This window comes from Lissotriton helveticus, chromosome 5_1 (genome assembly GCF_964261635.1).
Source record: "Lissotriton helveticus chromosome 5_1, aLisHel1.1, whole genome shotgun sequence".
Lineage (NCBI taxonomy): Eukaryota > Metazoa > Chordata > Amphibia > Caudata > Salamandridae > Lissotriton > Lissotriton helveticus.
The window spans coordinates 1097041819-1097063941 of record NC_136065.1 but is presented as its reverse complement, the minus strand read 5'-3'; the positions used below and the strand labels follow the sequence as shown (position 1 = coordinate 1097063941).

Here is a 22123-nt window from a genome sequence, read left to right as displayed (position 1 = left end):
GCCTGTTGTGTTGGTTTTGGTATCCTCCTCTTGATGTAAAACCACGTCCTCTTGCCACTCTGAAAAATCCGCGCCTGTATTGAAGTGCGCCTAACGATCTAGCGGTATTCGTGTCAGTTTTGATAGCTAGGAGGGCCTCATCAATGTGTTTACCAAACAAAGACTCCCTGTCATAGGCCATGTCTAGAATCATTGTTTGTACCTCAGGTCTGAAAGTAGTGGCCTTAAGCCATCCCTGGCGTCAACGCACTGCAGCCCCAGCGAGTTGACGGACATTGGTGTTTACAATGTCTAATGCACAATCTATAGTTTTAGATGCGGTATGTTCTCCTTCCAACAGAATTTTCCTTGCTTCTGTCTAGGGTCGTCAGGAATAAGGTCAATGAGACCCGCCATATCTGACCACATTTGACAGTCATAACGGCTGATTATCGCTAGAGAGTTAGCAGCTCTAATAGATGCCGCTGCCATTGTAGAGAATCTTTTTGCCTATGAGGTCCAGACGACGTCCTTCCTTGTCAGGCGGTGTGGTGATAGGCGTTGCAGGGTTTTTAGATCGCTGTTGGGCGGCTTGCGAAATTGGTCATGGATAACCAATCAGACAAGATGGGCTGTTAGCAGGGGCACTGTATTTTTTCTCTATGCGAGGAAGCACTGCCGGGATAGATGCAGGCGTCTTCATGATCATAACCCCCTCATTCCAGATATAGTCTAGGATTGGTACAGCTCGTGTGATTTTCCTGGACACTTCCTTGAAATCATGTAAGAAACACTCTGTCTGTTCGACCGTAACAGGCAGTTGGAATCTGGCTGCTGCCCGCTGCATTAAATTATGAAAGCCCCAGATGTCCTCGGGGGGGAGAATCAGAAGGAAGAGGTGGAGAAGGCATTGGTATGATATATTCGTCCCAGGGATCCGTAATATGAATATTTCCAGGTAATTTACCCTCTTCAACCTCATCTTCAAAGGAGGTAGTGTCATGCTGCACCTGTTCAGAAGGACCTGAAGGATGAGCCGGAGTAACAGGAACCTCAGACTGAGGTAACGGATCAGGAACCACCGCTGGAGGGGGTGGATTTTCTGGGACAGCCTGTTGTGGGGGAAACCTTTGACGGTAATCCGCCAGCATGGTCTGGAGATCCTGTATGAGTGTTGGAGGGAGGTGACTCATTTCCCTCTGGCGTGACTCCCTTCGATGAAATCTATGGTGTGGAACCATAAGCTCTTCCTGGTAATATTGTTCCTGGTACTCGTTGTCGTCATCCTGTCACTTGATGGTAAGCTCAGAAGGATGGTGAGCTGTGCCAAATGGTCCCTCATAGTCATCATCCTCAACATAAGTTTCTAAAAGGTGTGAAGGCAGAAGCGGAGAAATCTTACTGTAATCCTGATGCCTTTGAAAGTCTTGAGTTGGTAAAGTCCAGACGATATGGGCGTTGACTGCAAAGGTAAAACTATAATCGACGATATACTAGATTGAATTGGTAAATCCGTCGTCGACGGGCTCTTCGTCGAAGGGATCGTCGTTGACGGAACAGTCGTCGTCGGTGACATAGTCGACGACGTAGACTTCGTCGATGATATCTTCGTCAACGGTGGAGGCTTTGTCGACGGTACCGTCGTCGATGAACTAGACGTGGTCGTCGACTGGGACTTTGTTGATGATTTACTCGTCGACTATTCTTCAAAAACTGGCTTTTTAGTCGTGATTGAGATTCTGGTACACAGAATAAGTGATGTAATGCCCGTCGTCGAGACAGTAGCAGAAGAAGTCACAGAAATCATCGACGATGGAGTCAAAGTGCCAGATTTGACATGGCTTTTACTCACGGTTTTTGAAGTAGATGTCTTCTTAGACTCCTTGACCGATGTAGAGGGTGGAGACAGCGTTGACCAAGAGGAAAGCTTAGGTGACCTCTGTGAAGGGTCAGAAACATCATGGGAAGATTTATGGTGTTTTCCTCCCTCACTTGAAGAGCTGTCAAGGGATCTAGCTCTTTTACTAGAAGTTGAGGCTCGGTCATCATCCTCCTCAGCTGAAGAGGATTTGAGACACAAAAGGAGTCTTGCCTCTTTATCCCCTAAGAGTCTTGGTAGGGGAAGTACGGCAGATCTTGCAATCCTTTGCCTCATGCATAAGATAATGGCAATATATGCAGTCCTTATGTTGGTCATCAACATGGACCCTCTTCTTGTCACAGGTCCTGCAGGGTTTGAACAGAGCTTTTCTGTCAGACATTCTGAAGAGTTGTAGAGAAGAACTGAGTGGCACTCAGGGAGACTCTCTTCCACAATGTGTGGTAAAAATCTGAGGAGAACTGCCTCTGCTGAGTGTTCTAAAGGGTGCTGGTAGCTGTTTGGTTGGAGATGACTTTTGGTCTTTTTAGGTCTCGCGACCTATCAATGCGCATGCGCATTGAGCGGAGCGAGAATTCAAGTGCTCAAAATCCTCGTGAAACCAAGGGCTTTTTGGTGCGGTTTTCTTTGAGTTCACGTGAATCACGTGACCAAACAAGCACGCGCATCAGCCTCCCTCCCTCCCTCCTAGTGGAAGAGGTGTGGCGCCGCGGCCAGGGCGACTGACGCTGGAATCTGGGGACCACGGTTCGATCCCCGGCTCCGGCGGCAGGTTAGCCCAGCACCATGTGACTCTGGGCAATAGCTCGCTTAATCTTCCAGACGGCCCCCAGCGCCTAGAGACCCTTACGGGTGATTGTGCGCTTTACAAATGTGGACTTTACTTTACTTTACTAATTGCATTTTCTTCACGGCCGCCACCACATCAAAGGGCTTCTCCCAGCGTGTGCTCTGCGGCTTCTCCTCCCCTAAGTATTCATGGCTGGCTGGTGGCCGGCCGTACTTTCACTTTCCCGGCCGCTCTTGTTGTATATGTAGTTTTCTTTCAATCATTGCCATTTTTCCATTTTATCTCCCCTATTTTGTTAATAATGTCTCGTATTCACCCCTTTTCTCTCGCGGTATAATTGTTCTTATTCAGCGCGCTTCCATCTTTAGTTCTACGTTCTATTTCTTTTTATCTCCCATTGTTTGTGCGCTTTGTACGTTTTTTTTGCTTCAAGTTTCTGTTTTCTGTTTCTCTTTTTTTTGGTTCCCCTTTACCAACTTAGACGGTTTCTGCCATGCGTACCTGAACCCTGATGGAAAACATCTGTGAAATACTGCACACTCCTAATTCATGGTCCAGACTCGCACACTCTTGCTTTCAATGTATTTATTACTCTGGAAGAAGACGCGGTAACCACGCGTGCAACATTTGCAGAATTCAGGTAGGCATGTAGCTCCTTAGTGCCGGTTTGTTTTTCCAAGGCGCCATATTTTCCCAACCCATGGTGTCACTAAGCTGTGTCGCAGGATGAGGTAGAGAGGGAGATGCAACACGCTGCAGACGTGCCACTTTATTGACTATAATTTTAAACATCTTTGCCAGTGTGACTTAAGCCGTTTATGGAGCTCAATGACGAGGGACGCATACATTCATATTACACCTACACAATGTACATTTGTCATTGCATGCTTCTGGACTGTGAGCCTCTTGCGGGATTTTAAGCCGACATACAGCAGTCGGTGTTCATTTTAACTGTAAGGGTTCATAGAGCGCGTGGGTGCAAAAGGCAGCGCATAGAGGCTGCTTATGCCTGACTTAACGCACACTCTTGCTTTCAATGTATTTATTACTCTGGAAGAAGCCGCGGTAACCACGCGTGCAACATTTGCAGAATTCAGGCGGGCATGTAGCTCCTTAGTGCCGGTTTGTTTTTCCAGGCGCCATATTTTCCCAACCCATGGTGTCACTAAGCTGTGTCGCAGGATGAGGTAGAGAGAGAGATGCAACACGCTGCAGACGTGCCAAGAAGTCTGTCTTGGGATTTGTTTAGCGCATGGTTTTGTCTCGCAAGATCCGTAGCTCCAACCTTAGTTGTTCCCCAGCTCCAGCACCTCCCCTCTCTCTCCCCGCACACAGCCTTACTTGCATTTCTCCTCCCCCTCCCCAGCCAGCTTCCCCCAGGCCGTGTTCCCTCCCACCTTTCCTCCTCTCTGTCCCTTCTTTTTTCGTGATGTTCTCCACTAGCATTTTACCTCTTTGCTCACTTTCTTAGTACGTTAACAGTTTGTTTATTTACATACGTATTGTTGAAGGTTACAAAGTGTTGATATTTTAAGTCTGAGGCTCACAAGTCCACTTTATTGACTATAATTTTAAACATCTTTGCCAGTGTGACTTAAGCCGTTTATGGAGCTCAATGACGGGGGACGCATACATTCATATTACACCTACACAATGTACATTTGTCATTGCATGCTTCTGGACTGTGAGCCTTTGGCGGGATTTTAAGCCGACATACAGCAGTCGGTGTTCATTTTAACCGTAAGGGTTCATAGAGCGCATGGGTGCAAAAGGCAGCGCCTAGAGGCTGCTTATGCCTGACTTAACGCACACTCTTGCTTTCAATGTATTTATTACTCTGGAAGAAGCCACGGTAACCACGCGTGCAACATTTGCAGAATTCAGGCGGGCATGTAGCTCCTTAGTGCCGATTTGTTTTTCCAGGCGCCATATTTTCCCAACCCATGGTGTCACTAAGCTGTGTCGCAGGATGAGGTAGAGAGAGAGATGCAACACACTGCAGACGTGCCACTTTATTGACTATGATTTTAAACATCTTTGCCAGTGTGACTTAAGCCGTTTATGGAGCTCAATGACGAGGGACGCATACATTCATATTACACCTACACAATGTACATTTGTCATTGCATGCTTCTGGACTGTGAGCCTCTGGCGGGATTTTAAGCCGACATACAGCAGTCTGTGTTCATTTTAACTGTAAGGGTTCATAGAGCGCGTGGGTGCAAAAGGCAGCGCCTAGAGGCAGCTCTATAAGTTTTACATCGAAGGCTTTTTGTTTTATCCCCAAGGACTAGCACCGAAAGAGCTATGGCTTTTAGGCGACTAATAGTTGATCCCAACGGGTAACTCATTTTATATTGTAACATGGATAGCAGGAGCTGTCCGTGATGATTCGATATATATCGTGACTTTTCGGTCCAGCAGCCCTCCTCATGAAATCCAATGACCGCTCACGCTGGTGAGGTCTTAGCCTGTGACATTTCAGGCTAGCCGCATCTGTCTTTGATGCTGTCGCGATAAAAATCCTGCGATAGACTCCTCCCCGGCCTCTGCTCGCGGCCTTGGCCCCGCCCAGCATGAATTAAAAAAGTGTCATTTACAATACCAATCGCTCAAACTTTCCTAATGCGAAAAGTTAAAAGTATGGGCATTGTAAATCACAAAACAAAAAAATAAAATGTCATTTAGAAAACCAATAGCTCAAACTTTCCTACTGCGAGACCTATTGGCAACGCCAGTGCTTGTTTACTATAAGGATGTAGATAGGCTACTAAGATTTAGGCCATAGGCTTTTTTCTTTTTAGCCTACTACTATTATTTACTTATGGCACTACTTTTGTAATTACCGTGGGACTCCCGCCTCGGCGACGGGGAATGGATCAGGCATGTGAAGATACCTCGATACTGGATAAACATAGACACCTCTACACTGTAAATTGGGTGGATGGAATCCCTGTACCCACCAAACTTTAAATAACCCCCATAATGTAATAATGTAACCTCATGTCCAAGTAAACCTAAGTGTGGAGAATTAAGCAAAACCTGCAAATACATAGACACGTATACAAAAACAAATAATGAAGAAAGCAAAGGAAGTTATCTTTCACTTACACTGAGTATGGAATATTCACCTAGGTCACTTTAGTCTAACAGTCCCAAGCTCCATTTCCTCCAGACCAAGATAGTGTAAAGTAAAGAAAGTTTTTTAAAAAGCAGAGCCCCCAGACCTTCTGTGACACCAGTCCCCCGAATAACTTCTTAGTGTTTTTTTTAGTCCTCTTTCTTCTAGGCTGGAAGAAACAATTTAAAGAAACTGTAACTGATCCTGAAGATAGAGTTATCCCTAAACAATACAAAAAGTACCTCTATGTGGTACCAATGGAAGGAACACTTCTGAGAGAGAAGATACTGGAGTAAACAGAGGTGACATCCTAAGGTCACTCCGGTATATTTTGATTACATACAGGCCTTTCTACTGGAACGGCAGGAAGTAGAAGCAAAGGAGAAATCATGTGAACCAAGGATGTTTAGTCCAAGTGATCAACAATGGGGACAGAAAAGGGAACCTTCCAAACTTAAAGCCAGGACATTCCAGGAGTATGGACTAAAGTGGAGCTTCAAGGAGATAAAATCATATAGCAAAGATGAACAGCAGGTGCTGGACATAGAGGGTTATTATTTGAAAGCCAAGCTATAGTTTATAATTCTTGGGTTATCATTAAGGAGCACGGATGGTTATGTCTATACTGTCTAGGACGTGCACTATGGTGCAAGTGAAGAGCTATCACTTCACTTCTCACCAACAGCAATGGTTTTGAATTTACCTATTTTTAGTGTGATGTCATTGCTGCAGTGGACACAAAAGGCAAAGTGTAAACAAAGAAACACCCAACATGCACCTATGTCCCGGCTTTGAGGACTACCTAACTTCAAAACTGCAACAAGAGGAGCACAAACTTCACATGCAGGAGCGAAGGTAATAACAATCAACGGGGGACCTCTTTCTTAATGAGACAATTTGTTTTCCAGAAGGCCCAAGAGAATGCAGAAGAGCACATTCTGAAAGATGGGGTGGCTCCTTATCGCCTGGCATGGCAGGTATGTTATTTATTTTAATTTATACCGTGCACTAATCCCTCTGCGAGGGGTATCTCGGCACAATCAAGAAACAAAGGCACTAGCAGCAGCTAAATCAGAACAAAGTTGCCTAAACTACTTCCCTGAAGAGAAGGTAATACGAGCCAGTTTGAATATGCTGTGTCAATTTGATCCAGTAATAAGGAGCCAAGTAAGAAAAAGAGCTGCCCTAGGAAAGGGTCTTTTTGACGCGAGGCACAATTACAAGTGCTCTATCACTAGATCTACGAGGTCTAAGCGTGCAATAGTGACTAAGCTTTGAAGCTAGTTAACAAGATCCTTTTCCAGTCAGGGCTGGATGTGTAAAGCAACACATTTTAAAAATGATTCTCTTCCGAACCGGAAGACCGTGTAATGTAAGCAAGTGGGGAGTGGATGCAGCCGCTGATGGTAAATTGCAAATGAGGCAGTCTGAGGTGTTTGGCACCACTTGTAATTTTGATAGCATCATCTCATTTGAACAAGCAAGCAGTATGTTGCGGTAATCCAGACGGCTAATCACAAGAGCCTGAACCACCATGTTGTTCGCTGTAAGTGTAAGGAAAGGAAAGGCTCTTCACAGTAACGCATGATGTGAAAACAGGAGCCTGAGGTGGACATCACCTGCTGTTTCTTGGTAAGAGGTTGGACAAGACTGTCTCTCAAGTTCTTAATCACCCATTTGAGTGTTGGAGCAATGTCACGTTCTGTGGGCCACCAATCAGCAGTCCACAATTGTTGGGCCTTGCCAAACAGCATAATCTCTGTTTTGCCAGCATTCATTTGGAGACAGTTCTTTGTCATCCAGGCAGCAGTTGTTGTCATCCCAGCAGAGAAGCTTTCTCTTGCTTTGATCAAATCTTTATCAAAGGAGATTATAGGCTGTGTGTCGTCCTCATACGATATTATTTCAAAGCCAAAGGCTCTTACAATCTTGGCAAGCTGTACAAAATTGATGTGAAAAGCAAGGGGCTTAGACAAGAGCCCTGGGGCACCCCTTGTCCAGCATAATGCTAGACTTATAGGAACTCAAAATGATAGTATGGGTTCTGTTGGACAAAAAATCACCACGCCAATTTAGCGCTGTACCATGAATGTCAATCTCCTGTAACCTACGGAGTAAGCTCGGATGAGACACTGCAACAACCGCTGCAGACTAGTCAAACAGCACTAGCATAGATGGCATATTACAGTCTAAAGAACCTCAAATGTAGTCAATGACCACCACCGAGGCTGTCTCTGTGCTATGTGAAGGTCTAAAACCCGACTGAGATGAGCCCAAAGAAATTATCCTCAAGGATCCTGAACGTTTATTAATCCTTCCAGAAGCTTACCCAGTAAAGGAAGCAACAAGCTTGGGTGATAGTTGGAAAGGTTGGAAGGTGCTAGATTAGCTTTTTTTTTAATCAGCTTAAACTGGGCCATCTTCCAAGTAGCTGGAATTTTTCCAGTATTGACAGATAGATCAAATAAAGGATGGATGGCAGGGGCCAGCTGATTGGAGAGAGCAGCGGAAATCTTTAAGACAAATCTCTAAAGGAGCTCCTGATTTGGCTGAAGCAAGAGCCAGCTGAATTACCTCCAAAGAAAACTGCTTAAACTTTCCCAAGTTTGGTACACCACTGGAGGGGGGTAAGAAAAAATTAGTCTCCTCAGGTTAGGTTGGAAAGTTCTGATAGTTATTTGTCACTGTCTATTCAAAATGATGGGCGAATGAATAACAAAGAACCTGTGACCTCTGAATGTCTTGAGAGAACGCCCTAAATTTTACAAAATCATTTAGGACTTTAAATAAAATTTAAGACAAGTTTTTCGTCTAGGAAACCTTTATCAGAGATAGATGTGTTCTGAATAGACTTTATGTTGTGGGGATAGCACACTAAAGCTGCTCTATACGACTCCCTTTCACAAGCGTTATTTGTGTGCTGCCATGGTCTTTCGAATTTTTTTACATGATGCTTTCTCAGTTCAATGGGTTAATGTATATCCATGTGTGGAATTAGGACACCGTTTGAGAGTAGTAATCTTATCAAAAGCTGTGTTTAAAACATTATGATATTCTGAAAGCACCTCCTCCGCATCTGAAGTAGCTACTGTGCCTGAATGATTGAATGCCTCAGCTAAAGATTCCAGAGTGATTTTCCGCCAATGTCAACATTCATTTTTTAACAACTTTAGGTGTTTTATAAATCTTGGTTGTCATAGGAATCCTAAAACTGATCAATGAATAGTCTGTCCAAATGAAAGGTTGCAGTTGTTCACAGGCTAGAAACATAGTAAAAATTAAATCTAGCGTGTGCCCTGCGGCATGCATAGGTCCATTAACTCTTTGATACAGTGCAAGAGTGGCTAAGTCTGCAGTAAGATGACCCGCCTCCTCATTATTGGAATCTTCTGCATGGTAATTAAAGTCATCCAACAAAAGAGACTGTTTTAAAGCCAGGACACGATGTCCAATATATTTGATTAGATGCTGGCTAAACTCTTTTTTTAACCCCATGGTCGATATACTAAGACACCTTTACAATAATCATTGGAAGAAAGTCCAAGTTTAAATATGCATATCTCTGCCCAGTGCAGAAAGAAAGAGAAGAAGGCTGAAGCATGAGTAGCGTGTTATGGTCATAATACAGGAACAGTGAATGCACTGCAATTTGAACATCGTTCGTGCAAATTTAAAAAGTCCTATTGAGAATATTACTATTCAGTTTCCTGGAAGCTACATATCATTCTTTATCACAATTATTTAGGAAAATCCTTAACAAAACACTTTGTGACTTGTTTAACAGAAAAGGAGTACCAGGAGAGAAATATATACTCCAAATGATGGGGGTATGTTTAGCCAGGTATTGCTAAGATGGCAACAATGGAACTCCTGTTGATATTTGATTTTTTTGGGCTGGAGAACTATAAGCACAAGGACAGCAGCTACACTTACATGTCTACCAGCTCCCCTAATGGCACTTGCATCTGTATCTAGGAGGGATTCCTGAATGAAACAGGCTATTAACCAACTCACAGGGACGAAACCAGTAATATCTGGACTTCAGTGCATATCTATCCTTGGGTGAATAGCCGAGGAGATGCTTTGATGTTGCGAGTACGGCATAGCTGTTGTGAATACCAGAATTACTCTTTTATTACAGACTGAGCCAAAAGAAATTATTTTGACGTGATGGGCTTAATTACTTTATTTTGCAGAGTGTTACTATAAGCTCACCTTGACATAAATTATGTATTCTGGCCTCAAGCCGTTATGGTTAAAATCTGGGAAAGAAAGAGTCGATAGATATGTATAAGGGTCGACATGTTTTCAAGCCATCACCACGGCTTTTCATCAGGACCAAGGATCTACCACCTGATTCCACTCCTTTATGTGGAAAGAAAACTTTAAAAGTACCTGCCTTACTTTTAACGTTTTCTTTCCACATAAAGATAACCCCGCCCAAACTCCTATTTTGTCATAATTTTACACCATACACATACATCGATAAGTGCTCCAACGTAATCAGTAGGCCGCAGCACGCCCTGTTCTGCAGCGGAATGCGATGGACCTGATGATGAAGTATGCCACCAAGGTGCAACCCTGGTGGGTGAAGGTTAGATAAGAAAACAATAGTATTTCTTCACTTTGTGGAGGGTTAGTTAATAGCAAACGGATTGGCTCCTTTTGTTTTTGGAAATTGTGGATGACCCACAAGTTATACAGGTATCTTTTTGGAACTCGCAGATGTGCTCTTCTTACACAGGTTACACGCCATTTTGATATGACAATGTAAGCTCAAGGGAAAAGAATCTGCACTCTAAGTCAGTTTCCTCCCATGTGTATAATATAAAATGTCACTACAGACAAAACAGTAAATCACATTGACTTTCACTAGTAGTGTACACTAACATTATAAGGCGTACCTCTGGTCAATATCTAATCCAGCAGACTCCCATCCGAGCCAGGCTACCTGTGCACAGTTACAGGGCTGCACACAACAGAAACCGGTCCTCGGAAGCTTGTTTCCGGTCCAGGGAAGGCATGGCTTGGCAGTTCGGGCTGGACTGTTACCATGAGGCACAGGGTCAGACTGATTTGCATATAGCCATGTCTGAACTGGGGTGGCAGAGTGGGCTAAAGAACGGTGATGGATCAAACCCAGATCTTTTGACTGGGTGTGAGTGTTTGATTGATTCAGATGCTGCGTCCATCACCACCCCTTTTGTACTGCACACAACAGTAGTCTCACACAGCCCTCACACGTGTTCAGACTCTTGCTGTGCTGCAGCTGCCTTATCTTGAAAGGCTGACAATGGCGGTCAACACGCGCAGTACATTTACCATGTGATTATCATGGGTGTGACACATGTAGTGAAATTCACACCACAGTAAAAAGTCTAAAACAGAGTGATCCAAAAAGCAAACAATCCTGGCTCACTGACTGGCAGAACCTAATTGTAACATGTCTGGTCTCTGACACAGCAGTTAAATCATTTGAGTACCCCGAAGATATCGGAACAAACTGCTAATCGACCCTCATGCTCTTGAACTATCGCTAAGATTCGCTAAAAGTGTTCCAACAGTCAGGAAAAAGCTTAAGCTCTCCTCTTTTCCACCTGGTGCTCGCCACTCTAAACTGCTTGCCCAGGAAAATCAGCACTGAAGATGTGGACAAATGTATACCTGGAATTATTAGACTCTCCAACGCTTTCAAATGATGTAATTCTTCACTGAATTTAGGAAAGTATGATTAATCTGCCAAAGATCTCAGTACAGTGTTTGATAAGACTAGTTTTGAAAACACCTACCATGCATCTATACCATGCATCTACAGCAGGCAACAATCACTGCTATCTAATGTGGTCTGCAGGCTAAGCCAGACTTCCATCTTTCTGAGTTTGCCAAATCGAATTAAATAGGTTTGCTAACACTTTAAGAATGTTCCCTTTCGAAATTCACCCTATACTTGTGCAGCGCTGACCACAGATTTTAGTTCTAAATCACAAATGTGTGCAATGGACCTGCAATGTCTTGCCTATTAAAGCTAATAAATACTAACACAACCTATTTAGTAGCCCCCACAATCTGGGTCATTCCTACTTTTGTGTTTCTCCAGACGAGGTGTCCATGACCCTGATAGATTATAGCAAAGATCCAAACACTTATCCTGCACTATCATTATTTTTCATGGATTTTTCTTACTAATCACACACTTGCAGAATTTGTTCTGTGTTCTACACAGAATACTTCAAAATGACCAATCAAACACTGTAAGGAGTAAACTGTGTAATAATAATTATTATTTTTGTATTAGCAATCTGGGAAAAGTTCAAATTCTGACACTTACGCTACTCAGATGTCAGCTTTGACTTGTCTGAGCAGCTTCTTTATATAGGTAGTAATGAAGAAGGGGAGCTTTGACACCCCACTGGCAACACCCCTTTGCATCTGTAAAAGTGTCATCAGTGCCCTGTTGTAATTGTATAATATCCTGGCTGCATTGTTGAGATGAAGTTGAACAATGCAGCACAAGAGAGCTTTAGCTTTGTAGTTCAGATGGTGTCAAAATAATGCACAACACACTATGCAGGCTCTCTAAGACATTTAGATAATGCAATGCTTCACTCAGAGCCATGGAGTGACTACACAGTCCCCATGCCTTTACTGAACAGCCAAGCACTGAGTGATAAAACTAACAGAGGACATTCTATGCCTTGCATACTCTCCAAGCAACAGTTCACTCACACAAGAAGCAGGCACACAGACCAATCTGAAGTTATCATGGGAAATGAAAACTTAGGAAGGGGGCTAAATATAGGAAAGAACTGGAAGCTTAACCTGAAGGCAACATTCTGGAAAAGTGAGGCAAGGACAATAACGGTTTTGTGGGAACAGAAATGGGCACGCAATAGAGAGGCGTGAGTTGAAACTGGGAGATGCTTAAGAGACATGCAAATTAAGCAAAGGAGGTGGCTGTTTAGCTGGGTTAGGGGGTGATAAACATATATGTTTTTGAGCATTTCGTACAGTGCATCAACATTATAAGCGCTAAAATGGCAACACTTAATTCGTCCCTTGTTGTAGCAAATGCAGCTATTTCACAAAAGTATGCTATCTGAGAAAATTAGGAGAAACTAAGATAATCAACAAATACTGCAGCAACTCCTTATTTATACATCTCTTGATACATCAAATGTTGAAAGCTCACTGTCATTTCCTGCTCAAAGCGCCGGAAGATCTGCTCTCGCTGTTGTGAAAGCTTGTTGCTAAGTTGTTGCTGTGCTCTCTGCTCTTCTTTCTGAAGAAGTCGTAGCTCCCGCAGCTCCTGGCGCCTGAAGAGATCACAAAGATGCAAGAAAATTATGAAAAGGCCTTCGAAATTATGTTTTAAGAAATGGTAAATATTACAAAGCATCTTGCATCTTTATTACAGAAAGAATAGCACTGGCCCATAGGTACCAATAGAAGCATATGAAGTCTGCCCTCTAACCGTACAAAATTAAGAACAGACATTAATCAACTACAATATACTTTTTCCAAATGCTTTCAACTAACGTTATTCACATGAGCATAATCTCGGACTCATGGCTGACTGATTAACCAAGCTGTCTCCAACTGCAATTTGGCAGGAAAGTTCAGCTAAGACTAGTATATTATAACTAGAAAGTGCCATTAATGAAAGCCAAAATAAAGAAACACAAAAAGAAGGTTGACAACAGAAAGATGCAGATTCTGTGCTTAGAATAGAAGTTTTTGACAGTGGAGTAGTATTTCAGATTGAAAGAAGAGAAAACACAAGAGGAGGAGGAATTAAAAATGGGGTTATAACCTCAAATCTGAAACTGGAGCATCACTTGGGGTGTTTGTAGAACATGGATAGCAAATCAAAAAATCTGACTTCCTAGGGTCTACTCCTTGCCAACGGTGATGAGCTTACACTACTGATGTGCGGTTTCCTTAGACATGATTTTCTTGATGCTGATTCCAAGACCTTACTGAAAGTGAGTATGGCTTATAGGATTCTAATCAAGCTACGAAGGGCTGGACACCAGGGGCTGTGGCTATCATAATTAACCTGGGAGAACATTGCGGAAAGAGTCGGTGACAAGAGCCGCTGCATCGAAATGAGATCCAACATTCTGAAGTTACTGGTTTTCCCAGATTTGAGACAATCTACTAAGAGAGAGAGAAAAGGGCTACTCTCTGAAGTCTGAACTGTTGACAAACAAGTTTGAAGCCTCCTTTTGGTACTCTGCCAAACTAAAGGTCGTCTGAAAGGGTAAGACCTATGCTTTTACTCAGCCGCAGATTCCTTGGGACTTCCTGGACAGCAATAAGACTAGGTTGGCCTCCAGGAGTCTGGGATTTATTTGGGTAGAGCTTCGCTGTAATTTACTTATTTCACTTTAAGATCAGGTTAATGTTAAGTGCTATACTGGGCTGAAGATTTCAAAGAAATAACATTTGAAAACTTGTTGTGGTATACGGTTGTTATATTTTCTGTGTTCTAGCTCTTCTACTCCTCTACCTTTTTGTCCTTTGCTGCTCTTAAGGCAGGTGTGAGTCTTTTTGTTACTGTGCTTTTGTTTTATGAAGGTTTTTTGGAAATCATAACTTGATAGCAGTGTTTTTCTCTGGCTTAAGTATGTGTTGTTTTTTCAATAAACTGGGTAAAATGGGTAGCAGCTTTTAGGTTGCTGGAGCATGTTTGTAACATGAAGGGAAACTGAAGACATCATATTAACTAATGCCCCAAATTAAAATGGGAATTGTGCATTCAATACAGTAAGATCATGGGTATGGGCTGCAACAAGTAATGATATTGATGCTGTGTGAGTAGTTTGTAACAGAAATGCACTACTGCAGACTGAAACAGCAGGGCAGAAGCTTCATACTGTGGTGAATGACTTGCAATTGAAGTTGCCATGCTCTTTAAAAAGACAAGAACATAAGGCACACAGAGTAGGTCAAAAACCGTCTTTAGCCATAGCAAAAACAATTTAGGGAAGTTAGCACACAGTTTCATGTTGTTGGAAAGGAAAATCAATATTGTAGGACATATAGAAAAAAAATACAATAATTTCATATCTCTGGTGAGGAACTAAATATATTAACTTATCTCATTACTTTTATGGGTGTTACTTACCTAAGATCTCGCATTTCTTCACTTCTTGAATCATTATCTGTCACTATCTTTGAAGTTGTGACACTCACTTCCACTCCATCAACCATAAATCTACGAGTTTTTTTTAAGGTTTTCTTCTGCCTTCTTGTTTCCTAGAATAAACAATTGTTATGTGATTTATTTCTCAAAACATAAATCAATTTATTTTCTACAAAACAAATATAAGGCACAGAATAACGGCACCCCCTTGCTAAATGTTAACAGAAAACACCTACTAAAACAGTGTGTAAAGTTTTCTTTTACCTAATGAGAAAAGGGACACTAGCAAATGTATTGCTTTTGTAGAATTTTCCACAAAATGACAAACACTGGGAGCTCTTAATGCAAAGCTCATTTCACCTAACTTAGCGCATCACACATCTTCAGGTTCCTCTGGCGGTAGAACTAGGATACTCTTCAAGGTACCATTCATAATTTACACATTTATTTTAACCTCCTAAATTAATTATTCATTTGTTCACTATGTAATTTTGCCTATAGGCTTAACCATGCCTTGTCTGAAAACCGAGCAAAAGAATCATGCACGGCTGTGGCAGTGTCCATCCATACTGATAAAAAGGTAGAAAACTCACTGCTACATAGAAAGCTTTTCAATCACCACTGGAATTCAGTACCAGAGTAGGACTCAAAAGAAGAAGATTTCAAATGTATTAGTTGTTAGTAAGGACCGCTCTAACAAGCTAAAATATTTAAGGAACGTCTCAAGTGGCATTGAATACTAGGGGTATTTCATCCCATAGAACACAGTACTCCAAGCTCCCTCGGGGTCCAAACCAAAACCTGGCCCATCCACCTTGTATAGGTAAATCTCTTTTCACAGGTGACTTAAAACCATATAATTTCAGACATATTTTAATGTGTTATCATATTTTTCCTAAATGATCCTGTCTTTTCTGTGTGCTATTGTTTCAAGACTGAATGCATAAAGTAATTAATTTTTGACTTCGGGTCTTGTCTACAAAAAAATAATCTATACTAAAGTACTGTGACAAAGCAATGATTCTGGTATTTTCACTATGACTTCCTAGTGGCTATTTTATATTAAGTTTTACAATTAATGCCATTCTGAGGGCATGCTCTGTCAAGGTCAGAACTGTTTTCAAATTACTACTGGTTACCTTTGGGTTGCCTGATGAAGATGAAAACCAAAAAGTTATCAAAATCCAAACAGTTTTAAAAATTCGTGGTACCCTAAATGAAAAACAGCAATCTGGAATACAGAACAGTCCCATAACCGACAGGACTTGTATGGATTTTTAGCATCCAGCAACTTGAATTTTAAAGCCAAATGTGAGAAATACCAACCTGAGGAGAGTTTTAATAAAATGTACAGCTAGGAGCTCTACTGACGATAATCCTTCACCAGATATTTATAGTGTACTCCAACTGCTGTTGCATATAGTTAGCACAATTTTAGAAGCTGATTTGCTCAAGGTGTTTTTCGACACCCTATAAAAGTTATCATCATTATGTCATTACTTCTATATCCTACTTGCTTCATTTCATCTGTCCACTTCCGATAACAATTTTACATCCAAGAAATATTATATTACTTTGCAGGTACCCAAAATGTTGTATTTTCTGTATTTAGGTCACAACAGAGAACTCACATTTTTTCTAGAATAACCACTAGGTGCCCTTTGTGTACTGGTATAGCACAGTGGGCCCACCAATGACTCAATTCCAGGGTCAGAGCCCATCAAGTGTACTCGAGTAACTAAAGTGGCATCTGATAGAATTCCATACTGAGAACAGTTTGCATCAGGTCATCCCCACCTAGCGCATAAACTAACAGTCGCTGGAAGGAAAATGACTCAAATACAAAATAAAACTTGATACTTTAAACTTCACTCTCAGCAGAAAGAAAACCTTACTATGGTCAATTTTTAGATGCAATAGCATAAATATGGATTGATCTTCCATCAGAGCGGAGGAAGACTCAATCCCAAATTACCATTAAACAGAAATTAAACAACTCATCCTAACAAAATATTTTGGGGCAATATCACTGTTAGAACCCACAAGCACAACCAACATCAATAGCTGAATGGTCAAAGAACCATATCTTCCTGGAGAATGGCCACAAGCTCATACTTGTTTGCTGGGCAAAAATGGACAACATGCAGAAAAAATAGTTAATGATGTTAAATGCCGGTATGCAGTATATTAGCAGGATGGGAAGTGTATATGCCAGGGATGCATGTACATAAGATAGGTAGAAGAAAGACAAACAAATAAATCGTATATGAACAAAACGATGCAAATGTGCCATATGGTGTCTTGCCTAAAAATGCGTGTCCCACCACATGATTGATTCATCGTTTGTAATGGACACTTTCTACAGGATTGGAATTCACCTCAGCCACAAAAAAAAATAATAACGGTTGGCTCAATGATGGGGAAACTACTTAATGATGCTCAATTTGTTGAAAATATGAAAGTATACAGGATTCAGCTTGTGGAACCAAACTAAGTATACATGAATACATGTTTTGTGCAGGTGGTAACTGGTTGCTTTATGAAACCAATGACAGGTCAGGTCAAGGTAAAATAGGTAATGAACTAAAAAGTTAATGTGCCATTAAAGGAAAAAGAAACTCATTAAACTATTGGGAATCAATCAGAGATCATGTAAAATTGCCAGATTATGCAAAGTAACTCTGAGAAAAGATCAACAGTGTTGACTAAAGTTTTATAAGAATACTAATAAAACCTTGATACATAGTGCTATTGACAAGGACAAAACATATTAGCAAAGGATTCTTAGAGTAACATTTGAAAGAAAATAGAATGCATGAGTAGCAATGATATACAATATAACAATACTTCAATAATACTTGATTGCTTGAATTTCAACTTCTTAATGAGGACACTACATCAATAGCAGTAAGAGTGACAACAATGGGCCTTGCGAAGTACAAGATAACTTGAATAGATGGGACCCCCCCTGAGTTGAAGACGTTTTATGATGAACTAGCACCCAGGCTAATCTTTTGGATGCCAAATGGATCAGACAATCATGTGCTGTGGAACAAATTATTATAAATGTTTGTGTGAAAAAAAGAACAAGAAAATGTTCTAATGGCCAATATATTTCATGACTCCTGATTTGATACATAAATGCAATCAGAAGACATTTGTACCAAGGAGAGATTCATTTTGTGAGAATAATATTGTATTGCTAACCAGGATATACCATTAACTAGGATTATTGTGAAAAACGTCCTAGACCAAGTGCACTGCCCTTTTCTTTGTTTTGTCTTTTTTAAATACTTTTTATTAATTTTCCGTTTTCATCCCATGAATTACAACATGTTGCAATCATACATGATACTCCAGCAGAGCAACCTAGATACATCCTAAAAGAAAGGATTAGTGTAGCACATAAATGCAATTAACCCATCCCATCCCTCCCCCCCTAACCCCAACTTCGTCTGCCCCCATCCACTTACAACTTTTGACAAAATGGTCCACTGTCTACTCCTGGTTTCACACGCACATTCAAGACCCATTAAATATACATTACGGTGCAAAGTCTGCATGAAGTAGAAATACATATTAGCGGGATCTGGAAGGGGGGCTGGGCGGCCAAAATGCCTTTAGTGCCAAGTGACCAGGACAGGCGATGGAGCCAGGGCCTTAAATGCTTCCAGAATACTGTTCCAGTCCAAAGAGATAATCTTTTTGCGCAATTCCCGTGCTTCCTCCTGGCGGATAGCAGCGGTCTCTGCACCCCTCCATCTCACCACCTCCCCATGCCAACTATAAATCTGTGGGGGTGTGGTCGATTTCCACCTCATCGTGATGGAGCTTTTAGTCAGGAGTAAGGTTAAGTCTATAAAGCGGAGCTGCACTTTCTGTGCCTTGGGGCGGCGTATCAAGCCTAAAAGACAAACTGTGAGGGTGCTCGGGACTGGAATCCCGACCTCAGATTCAAGTAAAGTAAGTACGTCTGATCAATAAGGTGCGAGCACAGGGCACTGCCATAACATATGTAACAGGTCGGCGTCATCCAAATTACATCTGGGGCAACAGTGTTGTGTGGTCGGGAATATGCGTTGTAACCAGAATGGGGTAAGATACGCCCTATGCAGGACCATATATTGAATGAATTTGAATTTGCGTTACGCTGGATTTTTTTGGGGTATGCCAGAGTCCTGTTCCTGTCCCCATCCGACAGGTCCACGCCAAGGTCCGTCGACCATTTAATGCGCAAGTCTGTCAGTGGGATTCTAGTGTGGGTAGTAGTCCTTTTGTAGAGCCACTTGGTGAGATCACGGCCCTCGCCCATTAAGTCATGAAGACCAATTCATGTCTAGGAGGTTCCTCTCTGTGGGGGGCCCAATGTTTCTTTACATATTGCAGGACTGCAGCGTGTGTTAAATATAACGCATCAGTGACTCCCTGTGACCTGACAAAGTTACCATGATCCATAGGTGCACCAAATAAAGCACAAACTGTGGTCACACCTCGCTCCGCCCAAGGAAGCAGCCGTCTTCTTGTAAGGAGGACCGTGGGCGTGGGGAATGCTAATAAGTGGTGTGGTGTCAGAATAAGGAAAGCAGCTACTCGTGTAGTGTATAGTTTTCCTCCAGTACATGAGCGCCGTGCGCAGGAGTGTCGGGTGCCAATCGGGATCTTGGCCAGCGGGAGGAGCAGGGTATGTAGCCGTCCTCGGTCTATGTCAGCGGAAGTGTAATCAATTTCATGTAAGTTGCGCCCTGCCAACTAATACGAGAGTCATTGCAGCTGGCTCGTGTAACAATATGGGCGGAAATCCGGAGCGCCTATTCCCCCCCCCCTTTATCAGTGTCCAACTGTAGCTTGGTTAGCCCCACCCTACGGCGTCCGTTACCCCAGAACAAAGCGGAGAGTGTGGTATTCAGGGATTTTAGAAGCGGGGTTGGGATCACAACCGGCAGGTTAGTAAAAAAGTATAGTAGCCGTGGTAGGACCACCATTTTTTAAATCGCCGCTCGGCCCATCACTGAGAGTGGTAGAGAGGACCAAAAGGTGACCTGCGACCTAAGGGATCTCATAGCTTTACCCAGGTTTCCCTCCACTAGGTCCGATGCAGTGCAGTAAACCTGAATACCAAGATATTTGAACGTGCGGTAAACCTGAATACCAAGATATTTGAACGTGTGTGCAGCAACAGCCAATGAGTGGAAGCCAAACTGGATCGCCTCTGGACGTTGCCCCTGGTGAAAAGAGAAGGCATAGGACTTAACCTCATTTATACTAAGGCCCGAAAGCCGCTCAAAAGCAGCGAAGATGTTCGGGATGGGTACGAGAGAGGCTAGATCATCGGCATACAGAATAATATCGTCCGCGTATGCGGAGATTGCGTGTGTCGACTGTCCCAAATGCATTCCTATCTGAGCCGCTGACATCCGTACTTTAAGAGCCAGCGGCTCCAGGGCCAGCACAATTAACAGTGGGGACAGAGGGCAACCCTGTCGGGTGCCTTTACCAATCGGATATTCCCGGGAGATGTGGCGCCCCGTGCGGGCCCTTGCAGTGGGGTCCGTATACAGGAGCTTAACCCATTTCAGGTAATCTAGAGGGATGCCGTATCTCTCAAGCACTCGGAACATGTAGTCCCACCTGAGCGTGTCGAATGACTGTCTCAGATCCAAGATGACGCACCCTGCAATGCATCGTGCTGGGGGAGTAGCCATTATGACCTGGTATAATCTCCTAATATTACGTAAGGTACTCCGTGCCGGCACAAACCTGCATTGGTCTGGGTGTATGAACTTCTGTAAATAGGGGAGTAGGCAGCCAGAAAGGATCTTACTCAGTATTTTATATTCAGCTGTGAGTAGGGACAAAGGTCTTTAACCCGACAGGTCTGTCGCCGAGTGACCCGGTTTAGGGAGGGACACTACCAGTGCCTGTCTAGTGGAGGGGGGCAATGATCAAGTAGCCAGTGCAGTGTTATACAGCTGCTCTAACTGCGGCACCAGAGAGTTCGAGGATGTTGCAAAAAACTCGGCTGGGAGGCCGTCCAGGCCAGGGGCCTTGTTCCGGTGTAAATTAAGAAGGCGTCCAGAGCCTCCTCCACTAGCGGGGGGGGGTGCCTGATAATAGTCACAGAACGCTGTGTTTAGCTCCTGTTCAGGGTCAACGGTGTCCCCATTTCCAGTGGTTATCTTGTGAATCTGGGTGTGTGGAGGGTCATCCCGGAGTATGTGTGCTAGCAGCGGGCCCGCCTTGACGGTGTCGGATGTTTAGCATGTGTGTAGCCGGTGTAATCAATGTGCCTGAGTGTTTAAAGTAGTTCAGCGTGTTTTATTCTGGTGTCCTGCAAGAGTGTTCCCTTAGTGGGATCATTCGCTGCGTCTTGTTCTAGGCTATTCAGGGATTTTTCGACTTCTTTTAAGTTGGTATGTATTTCTTGGCGTGCCCCTGCTGTGGTGCGAATGGCTATTCCTCTGATCACGACTTGAATGCATCCCACTCCATTTGCAGTGTGGATGCAGTTCCCGTGTTCTCTGCAAAGTAATGATCAATGCCAACAGCCAGAGCCTCCCGGAAGATGGAATCCTCAAGCATTGAGGGCCATAGTTTCCAAGTAGGGAAAGGGGTGGGGATTCTGCCCCAGGTGAGAGAGATCTCCAAAGGGTTATGGTCAGAAAGTGTCTTGCCCAAATATGTTGCATGCGTTACCAGAGTCGTAATGTGGTTGGTGCAAAGGATCCTGTCAATTCGTGTATGTAGTTGGTGATGGTGTGAGAATAAAAAATATTCACTGCTGACAGGGTGTTTCAGGTGCCAGACATCCCACAGGCCCCACCCCTCGGCCCAGCGGCACAGTGCCTCCGCTAGTCGGACAGTGGTGGCTCCGCCCAGAGGAGGGTGCGATCTATTGATGGTGGGATCCATTACAGTGTTATAGTCCCCCCCCCCTAGTACCCATGGGCATGTAGCCCAGGGCGCCAGTACAGGGTTGAGGCTTAAGAGGTAGTGATCCTGTTGGAAGTTGGGTGCATATATGCTACCTAGGTCTATCTGCATGCCGTCTAGTGTACTCTTTACAAGGATGTACCTGCCCAATGGATCCACCTGTTGCACCTGTGCTTTGAAGGGGACCCCCCTCCTAACCCATATGGACACACTTCTGGCAAAGGCAGAGTATGACGTAGAGAAAACCTGCCCCCTTCATTTTTTGCGGAGTTTAGCCAC

The 22123-nt window shown here is 43.2% G+C and overlaps 1 protein-coding gene across 2 annotated transcripts in view; it reads right to left on the bottom strand.

Annotated features, from left to right (window-relative positions):
• Window positions 1–22123, bottom strand: part of SLK (STE20 like kinase) — a 357857-nt gene that overhangs the window by 142478 nt on the left and 193256 nt on the right. For both annotated transcript variants that reach the window (XM_078643720.1, XM_078643721.1), the window contains exons 10-11: window positions 14897–15027; window positions 12959–13082 (exon numbers count right to left, since the gene is read on the bottom strand). In XM_078643720.1, coding sequence (XP_078499846.1) covers window positions 12959–13082; window positions 14897–15027 — 255 coding nt within the window. The remainder of the gene's footprint in view (window positions 1–12958; window positions 13083–14896; window positions 15028–22123) is intronic.